A 15,986-nucleotide genomic window follows, 5' to 3' on the forward strand; every position below is an offset into this window, starting at 1 on the left:
TTCTTCATTTCATTGCTTTCATCATTGGTTCTGGGTTGATCTCCTCTTATGCCGGTATTTTATTGCACAAATATTTCAGAGGTGACAGTTTAAACCAACCATATGATAAATTCATCACCATTGCATTGTCCCTTTTATTCAGTGCTGCATTGCCAGCTCTCATTTTTGCTGTTGTCTTGGTGTTAAACTTTTTTGTTTGGGCTAAAGAATCATCTGCAGCTTTACCATTTGGTACAATTGTTGTCTTGTTATTGTGTTTCTTACTTATCCAATGTCCATTAGGTATCGTTGGTGGGTGTTATGCAAACAAGTACACTAAGGTCGATTTTAAAACACCTCCTCCAAGCCCAATGACTGAGAAGTCCATGTACTATACTACTCGTCAACCTAAAAAAGCTGGTAAATTTTTGGCTGTTTTATTTAACTATTTAAGAACTGTATGCATTTATGGTATTATTCCATTTGGTATTGTTTACGTTGAATTATTATTTATCTTTAATTCTGTTTGGTTGGAAAAAACCACATTTTATTTCATGTATGGATTTTTATTTGTTACTATTATTATGCTAATCATTATCATTATTGAATCAACTATTGTTGCCGTTTATATTTCCTTGGTGGTTTATAATGATCCACATTGGATTTGGTTATCATTCCAGGTTGGTTCCAGTCTTGGATGGTTCATTTATGGTTATTCTATTTATTATTATGTCAGAATTTTGAATGTTCAAGATTTTGTTAGTGGTTTATTATATTTTGTTTATATGGCATTAGCTTCTGTAATTATTGGTGTCTCCTGTGGTGCTGTTGGGTTATTGACAGGTTTATTATTTGTAAGAAAAATCTATGGAGCTATAAAAGTTGATTAAAAAACTATATATTAAGTATTAGTTTTTTTTTTTAACTTTGTATATTTTATAGAATCCCCACAATTTAATATTATAGTAATTTTAATTCTTTATTCAACTGATTGTGATGATTTGCGTCCGATGTTTCACAACATCCATAACCAATCACATCGTGATCAGGGATCAACCTCGTACAAAATCCGTAAACTGCAACCAATTAATCTTGTTGATCGTCAAAAACAACCTTCCCCCCTTTTTTTTTCTCTTTCTGTCACTTTGATAACAAACATATCCACTGTCGCATTTCTCTTTTGTATTTGTTAGCAAATAACCAACAAAAAAAAATAATAAATTACTATCTAAAAGGTCACCACAATTAAAAGATTACTTCGCTCTGGTTGCTTTTTTCCTTCTTCCTTTTTACTTCTTTTTAATATCCATTTTTTTTTGATATTACAACCAGGATACGAAATCTTTAAGACCACATATCAATCATGGTTTCCTTCAAGAACATCGCTTTAGCTACCCTCGCTGTGTCTTCATCCACTACCACCGTCAACGCGTTATCATTTACCAATCAATACTGGGACAAAGCTGTGGCAATCTTCAAGAATCCATCGTCCTTGATCCCTCAATACTCCCGAGTCGCTGCATTTGGCGATACTAAACCAGTGCCTGGAGATTCACCAATTGAGATCTGCGATTTCACCGAATCACAATTGTTAAAATTGACCAAAGTCGACTTGACTCCAAACCCACCAAAGGTCGGAACCAATTTGACGTTCACTGCTGTTGGGACCGTGGACCAGACCATTGAAGATGGTGCGTATGTAGAAGTCGAGGTCAGATACGGGTTCATCAAGTTGATCCACCAAACATACGAATTGTGTGACGAAATCACCAAAGTTGATTTGGAATGTCCGATCAAGAAAGGGGAGCATGTGATTAGCAAAGTGGTTGAAATCCCAGAAGAAGTTCCTCCAGGTAAATACTTGGTCACTGCCAGAGCTTATACTAAAGACGACGAGTATATTACTTGTCTCACTGCCACTGTCGTCTTCCCTGTTGAGTAGATCCATAGAGGCAGGAGGGGGGGCACTAATTAGAGTTGATTAGTTTAGTTAGAAGTCACTAGAAGTTGCAGCTTTATTTATAGAAAGTTCCGTTTTTCTTTTAATTCCTATACGTATAATGATATTGTCTAGTTTGATTGTAGTGGTCCCGCTCCCACGCCGTGCGAGTATTTTCTGACGCCGTCCTTGCAAATTAAACTCATTCCCTGCGATGCACCTGGCAACGAAGTCTACTCACATTCTCTCTGTGCGTGCCAAACAAAACTGACAGACCGACAAATTTCCCACCAACTAACTGACTACCACTCCTTCTGCCGTCACTCACTCATAGACACGTTAGGAACAATGGCACAGATCGAGGAGTACTTTTCTGTTCAGATATTCTTTATCATTCTCAGAGAGACTCTTGAAACAGCTATCATCATCTCGGTGTTGCTATCCTTCATCAACCAACGTTCGCACAAGCATGGCTCCCAGTCTCAGAACATAGCAGTATCATCGTCATCACCATCGACATCATCACCTGGTTCAGTGGACCCCGCCGATGAGCCACTACCTTCGAGTTCAACCACTGTCACCCCGGGACAGACATCCCATTTGGAGAAAGTGCATCGTAAGCTTAAACTTCAAGTATGGGTGGGCGCCCTTCTTGGGCTTTTCATTTGTTTTGTCATCGGGATGGTATTTACGTTGATGTTTTATTTTGTGGGACAGGACTACTGGGCATACACGGAACGAGTATGGGAAGGTGTGTTCTGCATATTGTCAAGTGTGATCATCACTGTGATGGGGATTGGGCTTTTGAGAATCAACAAAGTTATGAAGATCAAATGGTGGATCAAGTTGGGAGATGCGTACAATAATGAAGAATACGCAGAAGACGAAGAGGCAGAAGGCGAGGAAGAGATTGCCAAGTTAGGAGACGACGATGTGATGTATGAGGATAGTATGGCTAATTATGGAGGCACCAGGTCGAGCTCAGAGTCAAACACCGTGGAGGAGAACATCCCATTAACCGGTACGCCTGCTACTCCTGCAACAGCTAGAACCACAACCACAAAGAAGAACACACCAAGGAAACAGGGGTTCACCAAGAAATACTACCTTGCTATTTTACCATTGGTCACCACATTGAGAGAAGGGTTAGAAGCGGTTGTGTTCATTGGTGGCTCAGCCATGACGTCCACGGTATTTTCGATCATTGTGTCTGTTGTCTGCGGAATTGCATTTGGTTCCTTGATTGGGTACTTGCTTTACCAAGGGGGGAACAAACTCTCCCTTCAGTATTTTCTTATTTGCTCAACATGTTTTCTTTACATGGTCAGCGCTGGGTTGATCAGTCGTGGTGTCTGGTTTATGGAGCTTGAAAGATATGTCCGTGCATGTGGGGGCATGGACGTTAGTGAAACGGGAAGTGGGCCAGGTTCATATGATATCGCAACCAGTGTGTGGCATGTCAACTGTTGTAACGGACTAACTGACGGTTGGTGGATGGTGTTGAACGCAATTGTCGGCTGGACCAATTCGGCTACATATGGCAGTGTGATTAGTTATATGGCATACTGGTTGTTGGTAATTGTGTGGTTGAAAGTTAAGTTGTATGAAGAGAGGGAAGGTGTGTTGCCTTGGATTCCCGTAAGATGGCAACTCAAGAGAATTAGAAAGAAGATTAGATTGTATGAATTGAGGACCCGTCAGCAAGAGCAACAGGAGCAACAGAGAGGTGGTAGTGGTAGTGGTAATGAATTGCCAGAATCGCAAGGATTGTTGCAACAGGATTGAGTTGGATGATTATTTACATTGGTGTATATAGTGAACTAAAAGAAAATAGCTTAGATGTATTGGCCTAGTTTAAGGTATCAATTTTCGAATTTGAAAACAATTCGTTGATATTTAGCATAAAAATTGGTGTAAAACTCAACTCTTATTGTTTGAGAACGATGTTTCATGGTATCATTCTGATCAACTGGTCTTACAGTGTTCGTATAAATTATATAAAATATACTGTTTTATATTTTCGTTATCTTTTGAATTTATAAATTTAAATAGAATATGTAATATTATGAAAATGAAGCTTAGACCATTAAATCTATTCCAAAGAGGAAGCACCAGTAATAATATCAACCAATTCGTTAGTAATAACAGCTTGTCTGGTTCTGTTATACAAGATAGAGTAGTTGGTAATCATATCACCAGCATTCTTGGAAGCGTTATCCATAGCATTTCTTCTAGCAGAAATTTCAGAAGCGTAACCTTCAGCCATAGCAGCCAACAAGTTGTTAGCCAAAGAGAATTGAGAAACTTCAGAGGTAACTTCTTCACCTTCCAATTCATATTTACTTAAACCTGGAGCATTGGCAATAGCTTCGGCAGCAAAAACGGAGAATTTAGATGGTTCGAAACTGACACCAGAAACAAACTTGTTGTAGATAATTTCAACGTTTTCGTAGCTACCCAAATTAGCAATTTCATCAGCGATTAAAGCGACTTCAGTAAAGTTTGGTTCTTCTTTACCAATACCATTGAAAGCCAATTTGATTTTGTCAGAGTAAGTTCTCAACAATTGAGTTTTAACTTTGTCACCAATGGCAACAATGTCAACATTACCGTCCAATTCAGTGGTTCTCTTTCTGGTGGCTTTAGCCAATTGGGAGTGGATGGATCCACACAAACCTTTATCGGATGAAACAACAATCAATAAAGTCTTGTCTTCAGCTTTAGATTCTTCTTCAATAGCCTTTGGTTCAGTGTTTTGTAAGAATTCTTTGTCGGATTCATTGAAAACACGAGAAGAAGCCATAGCTCTTTGAGCTTTGTTCAATCTAGTGGAGGCAACAATTTTCATAGTGTTGGTGATTTTTTCAATGTTCTTAATAGATTTAAGACGATTTTCAATTTCACGTAAAGTGGCATAGTTTCTTGAACTGAAATAAATATAAATGTTAGTATTTGGATTATTTCTGAAATCAAAATAGGAATTGTGAATGAAAAATTCTCATATTGTTGAACAATCCCGTACTACAATTGATTGGTGGTAGGTGATGAATGTAGTCTCCCAATGGTATCTCAATTTTCTTCATTATAAATTCCATAACAATTTCAAACATACCTAACACGAACTGCTTGAGCAGCTTTTGGAACAGCTAAACGAAACATTGTTGGTTTGTTGAACTAATTGATGAAAATATTCAATGAAAGGATTTTTTTTTTCCTTCTCTTTTCTCAAAAGTACTGGTGGGATTTTTTTTTTTGTTAGTGCGTTCTTTGTTTTGTCAAGGGAAAACTTCGGTTTCTTTCTCAAGCTGTTGCGACGATTTCATTGGGCAATCATTTTTTGGTACAAGTCGCACTACCCAAAGTATACCACTTATATAGTGATTGCAAAACTCTACAATGTTTAGCAACTGCTTTCTTTTATACCTTTTTTTTGAATAATTTAATTTAAAGAATATATAGAAGTATATAATACTGTTCGTCAATAATAGTAGTAATAATTTAGTGGAAAAATAATAATAAAAAAAAAACAGGAATGAAAACAATCAGTGCAAAATTTCAATGTCGTACCCCATATTCTCAATTGATGATGATTACTCTTGAATGTATACCCAATTGAATATTCCATCCATATATGGTACCACATCTCGTGGAAATATTTCAATATCGCTTTATGCCTTCCTGGTCTATGCAAAATAAGAAAGTTTTAATACTGATAAATAATAAGAACAAAATATTTTTAAAATAACAAATCGATCCTTAATAAAAAAAAAGTCGACTTAAACACAAATCGACTTAAACCCAAGTCTTGACTATCACCTCTATTGAGAAGGATCATTCTTTTGGTATCCCATATAACCTTGGATTGGATAGTTTTCACACATTCTCATATACTTCAAGACCAAGGATTTACAATTTCTTCCAGCATCTTCTTGATGGTATTGTCTACATTTTCTTAATGCTTCATGTGTAACTCTTAATTCATAAACTCTGATCCATTGTTCTCTAAGCATGGACTTTCTGGCAGCCTCTACTTGTGTCAAGTTGTTATAGTTGATATCATCGAAGGAGACTAATTCTGGTCTTGTATGGTTTTCATAACTGTCTAAACGGCCTGTTCCAATAAATAATGGTTGTTAGTAATATGCACTTAATAAGAATTAATCATTGATTCAACACATACCCATTGTTTCTGTTATTTGATATTAGTGTATTGTAGGTAGAACTATCGTGCAGGGTAGTTGAAGTATCTCTCTGATTTTTTTTTTTTTTGACAAAATTCTCACTGTTTATTACAAATGCTGAAATTTAACTGGTTCTAAGCAATGAATCTCTGTGCTTGTTTTTTTTTTTCCTTCTATTTCTCTCACTGTCTCTAGCACAATTCTCAGCGTGGATGTGTTAGTGTACAACTCAAACTTGTCTTCATTCACACGACCCGCAATTCTCGTCTACCACGCACGCGAAAAAAACATTAAACATGGAATGAAAAAAAGAGGACAACATCAGGTCGTCAGGAAACCAATAATCTCCAAAAAACCGTTATATCAACAAATTTTCTTTCATCATAATTAAGCCGTGCAAAGAATAACACCACAAATAGCACAACAGCAATAGAGTTGAATTATTTATGATGTCGGAGAAGGAACCAACAAGAATTGACTCCGAGGATAAGCAGTTGTCCCCAGTTTTCACGTTCAATGCTAGTATTATTTCCTATTTGCATTCAATTTTTGCATATTCATCATTCTTAGCAGCTTTGGCTGTGGGATCATATTTACACTATTATAAAATTGTTCAAAATTCATCGTATGGGTATCCTGATGAATGGTTCCCAAGTGTATCCGCCACAATTGGTGATAGATATCCTGAGAGATCAGTATTTCAAATTATCATCGCGTTAACCGCAGGTCCAAGATTTTTGTTGTTGATATTTAACTTTATCAGTCTTTACAGACCAAACAGTTCTTTGCCATATATTGCATTGATTTCTGGGACTTTAAGAACTTTCACTGCCGGTGGTTGGATGTATATTACTTCAACCGATGACCATGATGCTCATGATATTTTTATGATTTCGTATATGGTCTTGACTATTCCATGGACTGTTTGTACAACTTTGTTGTCTCCAAAACCTTCAACACAAAGAAGTGCCAGATTTTATTCTGCAGTAGCATTTTTTGGTACTATTTTCCCGTTGATTTACTGGTTTATTCAACATAAAGTTCATGTTGTCGCCGGTGCCTATTCTATTTACGCATACTTTGAATGGGGATTGATCTTCTTTGATATTTTATTTGATGCTTGGTCAGCAATAGATTTCAAAAACATTGATGTTCTGATTTCAGGTAAAGGAATTCAATTGGAAAACAAGACTAAATCTGACGTCAAAACCAGTCATGTACCAGTCGTCGAAGGTAAAAAAGTGACTATTAATGATGAATTCTCCGACGTTGAAGTTTACATCAATTTGATCAATTCATACATGTATTGGTCAGTTGCAACTTCTTTGATTTTGTGTATCTGGTATTTTCCATTGTGGCACATGGGTATCTCTGGATATGAGGCAGCTATTTTATGTTTCTTCTTGGCTCCTTTGATTTTATTACTTCCATTTGTCAGACGTTTCTTTATTGCTTATCCTTGCATTGCTAGAACATTAACTGTAGTTTTTGGTATTGGTGCTTATAAGGTTCAAGACCCAGAACAAAGACTCTTGAGTATCACAGCAGGTACAAGTTTTGGAGTTATTTCAGTTGTTACTGAATTTGCTGCTGTTAGTGACTACCCTAAAAAGCTAAACTCTTATGTTTCTACTTTTATTTTGGGTGCTTTGACTACTTCTATTTTCAAATTTATGTTTTATTCAAATAATCCAATTTGGCCAATCATGCATAAAGAAAACGGAGGATACAATGCTACTGGTATCTTTTTAGGTTTACTTGGGGCTTTCTTTACTCTTAAAGAGAAACCTGTTGCCAAAGATCCAAAATCATCAACAGTTAAAAATGGTGGCTCACTTATTTTAGGTGCTCTTGGTTTCGGGGGTTATTACTTTTCAATTCAATCATATTTAACTGATTCGGGTACTTTAGCCATTTGGTCTTGGGAAGGTTATCCAATCAGGGGCCCAACTCCAGTCACTGGGGCTTTACCTCATTTTTTTGCTATAATTGCTGCTATTGTTATTGCAACAAAGCTGCATCCAAACCTTTTTAGTGGTTGGGGATATAACATCATTGTCGGAGGAGGAAGTGCCTTTGTTTTGTATTCATTCAAAAACTGGCTCGGGTTCTTTGGTGCAGTTGTTTATACTTTTTACTTGACTTCAATTAGTCCAATTATTTGGAATTCTGTTAAAGGTTACAATATTGGTGGTGTATTCTTTTTGGGATACTTTGTTAGTATTGTTTTAGCATTGGCTAGTGTTTGGATTGTTGCCTACGCTTTTGTGCCTGGTGGTCCATTGCTTAGGGAAAGAACTGATATTGTATTGGGAAGTTCATTCGTTGCTATTTTACCGGGTGTTTTGAACTACAGATTACGTAGTGAACAATTAACAAAAGTGAAGTTTAGTAGTTGCAGAATTTTGAGACAAACTTTAACTATTGTAACTGCTTTATCTGCTTTGGCTATAGCTATTTTCATCAGAAGATATCCTACTGAACCATTCAAGCCATATAATGAAGATTCAAAATCTTTTACTGCTGGTATCTGGTGTGTCCATTTTGGTTTGGATAATGATATGTGGTCATCTGAAACCAGAATGAGAGATTTGATTAAAGATGCCGAACTTGACATTGTTGGTTTATTGGAATCTGACACCCAAAGATTAATTGGTGGCAATAGAGATTTTACTCAAACAATTGCAGAAGATTTAGGAATGTATGTCGACTACGGTCCAGGTCCTAATAAGCACACATGGGGTGCAGCATTGTTGTCTAAGTTCCCAATTATTGAATCTACCCACCATCTTTTACCATCACCTGTTGGTGAATTAGCTCCTGCAATTCATGCTACGTTGGATATTTATGGAGAATTAGTCGATGTTGTTGTCTTCCATTCTGGTCAGGAAGAAGATGTTGAAGATCGTAGATTACAAAGTTTGGGTATCCAGGAAATCATGGGTAACTCCACTAGACCATTAGTTTTATTGAGTTACTTAGTCACCGAACCATTAAAAGGAAATTATAATACCTATGTCAGTGAAAAATCTAGAGTTTATGATATTGATAATACTGATTGGGATAGATGGTGTGAATATATTCTCTTTAGAGAATTAAAGAAAGTTGCATATGCTAGAATTTCTCGTTCAACAATCACTGATACTGAATTACAAATTGCTAAATTTAAATTAATGAACGAAGATGAAAAGCATGATGATGATTTAGAATTCTATTATGGTAATAATTTTGTCAATGAAGAAGTAATTGATGAAAATTTAAGAATGCCACAACTTTTCAGAGGTGATGGTGTTAGAGGGCATAGATACCATGTTTTTGATGAACCAAGATATTTCGCTCAAGAAAAATGGCAAAGAGAAACTAGTCAAGATGATGAAGAAGTTGAAGGTGAAGTAGAGCCAAATGCTGAATAGTTTATACCAGACTAATAATGAAATGACCAAGAGACAATAAGTATGATTAAAATGATTTTCTTTTTTTTGATTATTTGGACGAATTTAAAATTTATGTTAACGTAATAATTGATATCCGATTTAATCTGTAGTTTCAGAGATAGAGGTATGTGCTATGAGAGGTGATTTCTGGAAGAACTAAAAAGTGTTAAATCCAATCAATTCCATCTCAATATTTAAATACAAGCTAGATCCAATAATATCAATAAATTATATACGAATTGACAACATATTTAATTAGGAGACAGGTCTCCTGGTACTATTGTAAACTGGACAATGTATTCCTATATACACCAATGTAAATAATCATCCAACTCAATCCTGTTGCAACAATCCTTGCGATTCTGGCAATTCATTACCACTACCACTACCACCTCTCTGTTGCTCCTGTTGCTCTTGCTGACGGGTCCTCAATTCATACAATCTAATCTTCTTTCTAATTCTCTTGAGTTGCCATCTTACGGGAATCCAAGGCAACACACCTTCCCTCTCTTCATACAACTTAACTTTCAACCACACAATTACCAACAACCAGTATGCCATATAACTAATCACACTGCCATATGTAGCCGAATTGGTCCAGCCGACAATTGCGTTCAACACCATCCACCAACCGTCAGTTAGTCCGTTACAACAGTTGACATGCCACACACTGGTTGCGATATCATATGAACCTGGCCCACTTCCCGTTTCACTAACGTCCATGCCCCCACATGCACGGACATATCTTTCAAGCTCCATAAACCAGACACCACGACTGATCAACCCAGCGCTGACCATGTAAAGAAAACATGTTGAGCAAATAAGAAAATACTGAAGGGAGAGTTTGTTCCCCCCTTGGTAAAGCAAGTACCCAATCAAGGAACCAAATGCAATTCCGCAGACAACAGACACAATGATCGAAAATACCGTGGACGTCATGGCTGAGCCACCAATGAACACAACCGCTTCTAACCCTTCTCTCAATGTGGTGACCAATGGTAAAATAGCAAGGTAGTATTTCTTGGTGAACCCCTGTTTCCTTGGTGTGTTCTTCTTTGTGGTTGTGGTTCTAGCTGTTGCAGGAGTAGCAGGCGTACCGGTTAATGGGATGTTCTCCTCCACGGTGTTTGACTCTGAGCTCGACCTGGTGCCTCCATAATTAGCCATACTATCCTCATACATCACATCGTCGTCTCCTAACTTGGCAATCTCTTCCTCGCCTTCTGCCTCTTCGTCTTCTGCGTATTCTTCATTATTGTACGCATCTCCCAACTTGATCCACCATTTGATCTTCATAACTTTGTTGATTCTCAAAAGCCCAATCCCCATCACAGTGATGATCACACTTGACAATATGCAGAACACACCTTCCCATACTCGTTCCGTGTATGCCCAGTAGTCCTGTCCCACAAAATAAAACATCAACGTAAATACCATCCCGATGACAAAACAAATGAAAAGCCCAAGAAGGGCGCCCACCCATACTTGAAGTTTAAGCTTACGATGTACTTTCTCCAAATGGGATGTCTGCCCCGGGGTGACAGTGGTTGAACTCGAAGGTAGTGGCTCATCGGCGGGGTCCACTGAACCAGGTGATGATGTCGATGGTGATGACGATGATACTGCTATGTTCTGAGACTGGGAGCCATGCTTGTGCGAACGTTGGTTGATGAAGGATAGCAACACCGAGATGATGATAGCTGTTTCAAGAGTCTCTCTGAGAATGATAAAGAATATCTGAACAGAAAAGTACTCCTCGATCTGTGCCATTGTTCCTAACGTGTCTATGAGTGAGTGACGGCAGAAGGAGTGGTAGTCAGTTAGTTGGTGGGAAATTTGTCGGTCTGTCAGTTTTGTTTGGCACGCACAGAGAGAATGTGAGTAGACTTCGTTGCCAGGTGCATCGCAGGGAATGAGTTTAATTTGCAAGGACGGCGTCAGAAAATACTCGCACGGCGTGGGAGCGGGACCACTACAATCAAACTAGACAATATCATTATACGTATAGGAATTAAAAGAAAAACGGAACTTTCTATAAATAAAGCTGCAACTTCTAGTGACTTCTAACTAAACTAATCAACTCTAATTAGTGCCCCCCCCTCCTGCCTCTATGGATCTACTCAACAGGGAAGACGACAGTGGCAGTGAGACAAGTAATATACTCGTCGTCTTTAGTATAAGCTCTGGCAGTGACCAAGTATTTACCTGGAGGAACTTCTTCTGGGATTTCAACCACTTTGCTAATCACATGCTCCCCTTTCTTGATCGGACATTCCAAATCAACTTTGGTGATTTCGTCACACAATTCGTATGTTTGGTGGATCAACTTGATGAACCCGTATCTGACCTCGACTTCTACATACGCACCATCTTCAATGGTCTGGTCCACGGTCCCAACAGCAGTGAACGTCAAATTGGTTCCGACCTTTGGTGGGTTTGGAGTCAAGTCGACTCTGGTCAATTTTAACAATTGTGATTCGGTGAAATCGCAGATCTCAATTGGTGAATCTCCAGGCACTGGTTTAGTATCGCCAAATGCAGCGACTCGGGAGTATTGAGGGATCAAGGACGATGGATTCCTGAAGATTGCCACAGCTTTGTCCCAGTATTGGTTGGTAAATGATAACGCGTTGACGGTGGTGGTGGATGAAGACACAGCGAGGGTAGCTAAAGCGATGTTCTTGAAGGAAACCATGATTGATATGTCGTCTTAGATGATTTCGTATCCTGGTTGTAATATCAAAAAAAAAAAGGATATTAAAAAAAAAAACAAGAAGGAAAAAAGCAACCAGAGCGAAGCAATCTTTTAATTGTGGTGACCTTTTAGATAGTAATTTATTATTTTTTTTTGTTGGTTATTTGCTAAGAAATACAAAAGAGAAATGCGACAGTGGATATGTTTGTTATCAAAGTGACAGAAAGAGAAAAAAAAAGGGGGGAAGGTTGTTTTTGACGATCAACAAGATTAATTGGTTGCAGTTTACGGATTTTGTACGAGGTTGATCCCTGATCACGATGTGATTGGTTATGGATGTTGTGAAACATCGGACGCAAATCATCACAATCAGTTGAATAAAGAATTAAAATTACTATAATATTAAATTGTGGGGATTCTATAAAATATACAAAGTTAAAAAAAAAAAACTAATACTTAATATATAGTTATTTAATCAACTTTTATAGCTCCATAGATTTTTCTTACAAATAATAAACCTGTCAATAACCCAACAGCACCACAGGAGACACCAATAATTACAGAAGCTAATGCCATATAAACAAAATATAATAAACCACTAACAAAATCTTGCACATTCAAAATCCTGACATAATAATAAATAGAATAACCATAAATGAACCATCCAAGACTGGAACCAACCTGGAATGATAACCAAATCCAATGTGGATCATTATAAACCACCAAGGAAATATAAACGGCAACAATAGTTGATTCAATAATGATAATGATTAGCATAATAATAGTAACAAATAAAAATCCATACATGAAATAAAATGTGGTTTTTTCCAACCAAACAGAATTAAAGATAAATAATAATTCAACGTAAACAATACCAAATGGAATAATACCATAAATGCATACAGTTCTTAAATAGTTAAATAAAACAGCCAAAAATTTACCAGCTTTTTTAGGTTGACGAGTAGTATAGTACATGGACTTCTCAGTCATTGGGCTTGGAGGAGGTGTTTTAAAATCGACCTTAGTGTACTTGTTTGCATAACACCCACCAACGATACCTAATGGACATTGGATAAGTAAGAAACACAATAACAAGACAACAATTGTACCAAATGGTAAAGCTGCAGATGATTCTTTAGCCCAAACAAAAAAGTTTAACACCAAGACAACAGCAAAAATGAGAGCTGGCAATGCAGCACTGAATAAAAGGGACAATGCAATGGTGATGAATTTATCATATGGTTGGTTTAAACTGTCACCTCTGAAATATTTGTGCAATAAAATACCGGCATAAGAGGAGATCAACCCAGAACCAATGATGAAAGCAATGGAAATGGAAAAGAATGCACCTTGATGAGTATTGAAAAAAGTATTCTTAGTACCAATTGAGTTCAACATTAAAATGATGATAACACCAATAATGGCAATAAACATTTGAATACCAGCAGCTACCAATGTAGTCAAAAATAATTCTGCACAAGGAATATGGTTGACATCATTAATTAAAGTTTTCCAGCTGTTTGACATATTTGCATCCAAATCATTAGTAGTAGGCAATGGGGAGGGGCTATTTGTATTTTGAATATCTTTCTTTAAAACTTTAATTAAAACAATCATCACAATCAAAGAAGCCAAAAAGATTAAAACAAATGAATTAACAAATGATATCCAATGGACATGAATATGAGCCCCATTAGATTCATTTTCATAATATAATTCCCATCTTGAATCATAATCAATAGTATTATCTTCTCTCCAATAAATAGAATAAGTATAAGGAATAAGAGTTCTTTCATCATCCAATTCTCCATTTTCTTTATATCTCGGAACAAGAGGGTAATTTTGAAAATTCTTGGAAGAACCAGGACATTCTTCATTACTAACACTTTTTGGATAAACTTCAAATCCAACAATTGTATTTTCATTAGAAGAACCTTTTTCTTTATGATATCTAATAACCAACATTACATGATTGTAAAGATAACTTATACCATCATCAGGGTTAACAAAACCCATTGGAAATCCAGCAGCATAATACTTCTTTCTATGATTAGTTGATTCAAAAGTAGTTGCACCAGGTAATCCATCAATTGACCAATGGTTAACATAACCATCTTTAATTAATTCAGATGCTCTTTTAATACCATTTTGAGTCGACAATAAATCACATAATCTATTACATGGTACATCAACACCAAAATTTAATTCATATCCACTTTGCCAAATTCTTTCACCTTTAAGTAATTCACCCAATGAGGTATGAACTGGCTTAGCACCATTCATTGGTGGACAAACAAACGGTAAACTATAATAAGAAAATGGTAATTGAGTAGTATCTGACTCAACTTTATTAACCAATAAATCTACTTTATCTCCATGTTTATAATAATTGGGACTTAAACCTAAATCAAATCCATAGATAGGAGTAGTAATGAAAATTATTGATAGTAAGAATGATACTATTAGATGTAGCATAGTCGATGATGATGATGAAGATCTTGTTGTTATTGGAACAGTAATTGTAGTAGTTGCAAGCGAATGGATGAAAGTTTGAATACTTTCTTGAATAAAAAAATCACAAGGATGTTTAATTAAATCAACTCGTTAAAAAAAAGCTGATAATTACCGAAACGAACAAGATAGAAAAAAACAAAACAAAATTGAAGTTAAATAGAAAAATGAAAAAAAAAAAAGATTTCAAATAGCAAGAAGCAAAGAAGGGGCTAAAAAAAGGGATGGTTGTTGTTATTGTTCTTGTTGTTGATGGTTGGAATTTTTTTTTTTTTCCTTTCTTTCCTTCCTCTCAATGGTTTTGTAGTTGATAATTATCCCTTGGGTATGAAATTTGGAAAACTAAAAAATACAAGATCTACACGCTTAAAAAAAAATAAAAAAATATTCCTAGGGGCGTTTTTAAGGCGACCGGAGCAGACTAAAATTAAAGAAAATAAGCCGATGCTGTATTCCAATACTGCCGTCGTGCTGTAAATTGTAAATGTAACTAAAAATAATTCATTTACACACACACACACACACACATCTACAATTCTCCATTCATCTCTGGGAAGGTTCAACAATCAGATTTGCGTTACTTTCACACCCAATACCAGTTTTTGTAAAACAAAGAAAAATTCCCAAAAATATATTACACATATTCTCTATTTACTTACAATTTATCCAGCAATGTATTCCATTAAAGAAACCAAATACTAATATGAAACAAATAATCCGCTTATTTATAAAATTCAGAGAACTTTCTCTTGAATTCACGTGATTAGATAAATCTAGAACTTAACTTCTTCGACGTGTCTTTACAGTTCTTGGCGACAGACAAGAATGATATTGGGATAACTTTCTCCCTGTGTGTGAGTATCTTGTTTAATGCATTAATCTCAATTCTACCCTTTTCAGCCTTGAAATTATTTTTGCCCTATAATTTCCTGAACAGTACATGAAACGACACAACACGACACCGCATCAAATAAAACTGAATGAAATAAACATTATAGGCGGAGCAATGAAAAAAAAAAAGAAAATTCTTCTCTTTTTCTCATTCTACTGTGCATGTGAGAAGGTGTGGAATTTTGAGTTATCCACGCTTTACTTCTGTCGTATGTTCGTTCTAGGCTTTGAATTAACATCGACCGAACTACGTCGCGAATAAATTTATCTCTGTACTGTATCGTCTTAAGCGAAATCTAATGAATGAAATTTTAGTTACTCCGGGAGTACGACCAAAAACAAAAACAAAAAAAAAA

The 15,986-nt window shown here is 36.3% G+C and overlaps 8 protein-coding genes across 8 annotated transcripts; 4 read left to right on the plus strand and 4 right to left on the minus strand. All coding sequences in view use genetic code 12, as the record gives it.

Annotated features, from left to right (window-relative positions):
* Nucleotides 1-350: 350 nt before the first annotated feature.
* Nucleotides 351-869, plus strand: CTRG_00954 (uncharacterized protein; the record flags this gene model as incomplete). The annotated part of the gene is made up of 1 exon (XM_002546126.1): nt 351-869. The coding sequence occupies one exon, from the start codon at nt 351-353 to the stop codon at nt 867-869; it is 519 nt and encodes a 172-aa protein (XP_002546172.1).
* A 473-nt stretch (nt 870-1,342) lies between these two features.
* Nucleotides 1,343-1,921, plus strand: CTRG_00955 (sterol transporter; the record flags this gene model as incomplete). Its single annotated transcript, XM_002546127.1, has 1 exon — nt 1,343-1,921. The coding sequence occupies one exon, from the start codon at nt 1,343-1,345 to the stop codon at nt 1,919-1,921; it is 579 nt and encodes a 192-aa protein (XP_002546173.1).
* Nucleotides 1,922-2,266: 345 nt separating this feature from the next.
* CTRG_00956 (uncharacterized protein) lies at nt 2,267-3,703 on the plus strand (the record flags this gene model as incomplete). Its single annotated transcript, XM_002546128.1, has 1 exon — nt 2,267-3,703. The coding sequence occupies one exon, from the start codon at nt 2,267-2,269 to the stop codon at nt 3,701-3,703; it is 1,437 nt and encodes a 478-aa protein (XP_002546174.1).
* Nucleotides 3,704-4,010: 307 nt separating this feature from the next.
* ATP3 (F1F0 ATP synthase subunit gamma) lies at nt 4,011-4,766 on the minus strand (the record flags this gene model as incomplete). Its single annotated transcript, XM_002546129.1, has 1 exon — nt 4,011-4,766. The coding sequence occupies one exon, from the start codon at nt 4,764-4,766 to the stop codon at nt 4,011-4,013; it is 756 nt and encodes a 251-aa protein (XP_002546175.1).
* A 1,779-nt stretch (nt 4,767-6,545) lies between these two features.
* Nucleotides 6,546-9,512, plus strand: CWH43 (Cwh43p; the record flags this gene model as incomplete). Its single annotated transcript, XM_002546130.1, has 1 exon — nt 6,546-9,512. One exon carries the CDS (start codon nt 6,546-6,548, stop codon nt 9,510-9,512), a length of 2,967 nt encoding a protein of 988 aa, XP_002546176.1.
* Nucleotides 9,513-9,866: 354 nt separating this feature from the next.
* CTRG_00959 (uncharacterized protein) lies at nt 9,867-11,303 on the minus strand (the record flags this gene model as incomplete). The annotated part of the gene is made up of 1 exon (XM_002546131.1): nt 9,867-11,303. The coding sequence occupies one exon, from the start codon at nt 11,301-11,303 to the stop codon at nt 9,867-9,869; it is 1,437 nt and encodes a 478-aa protein (XP_002546177.1).
* Nucleotides 11,304-11,649: 346 nt separating this feature from the next.
* Nucleotides 11,650-12,228, minus strand: CTRG_00960 (ML domain-containing protein; the record flags this gene model as incomplete). Its single annotated transcript, XM_002546132.1, has 1 exon — nt 11,650-12,228. The coding sequence occupies one exon, from the start codon at nt 12,226-12,228 to the stop codon at nt 11,650-11,652; it is 579 nt and encodes a 192-aa protein (XP_002546178.1).
* A 471-nt stretch (nt 12,229-12,699) lies between these two features.
* On the minus strand, nt 12,700-14,703 carry CTRG_00961 (transmembrane 9 family protein; the record flags this gene model as incomplete). Its single annotated transcript, XM_002546133.1, has 1 exon — nt 12,700-14,703. One exon carries the CDS (start codon nt 14,701-14,703, stop codon nt 12,700-12,702), a length of 2,004 nt encoding a protein of 667 aa, XP_002546179.1.
* Nucleotides 14,704-15,986: the final 1,283 nt, after the last annotated feature.

Source organism: Candida tropicalis (genome assembly GCF_000006335.3).
Source record: "Candida tropicalis MYA-3404 genomic scaffold supercont3.1, whole genome shotgun sequence".
In the NCBI taxonomy this organism is placed as follows: Eukaryota; Fungi; Ascomycota; class Pichiomycetes; order Serinales; family Debaryomycetaceae; genus Candida; species Candida tropicalis.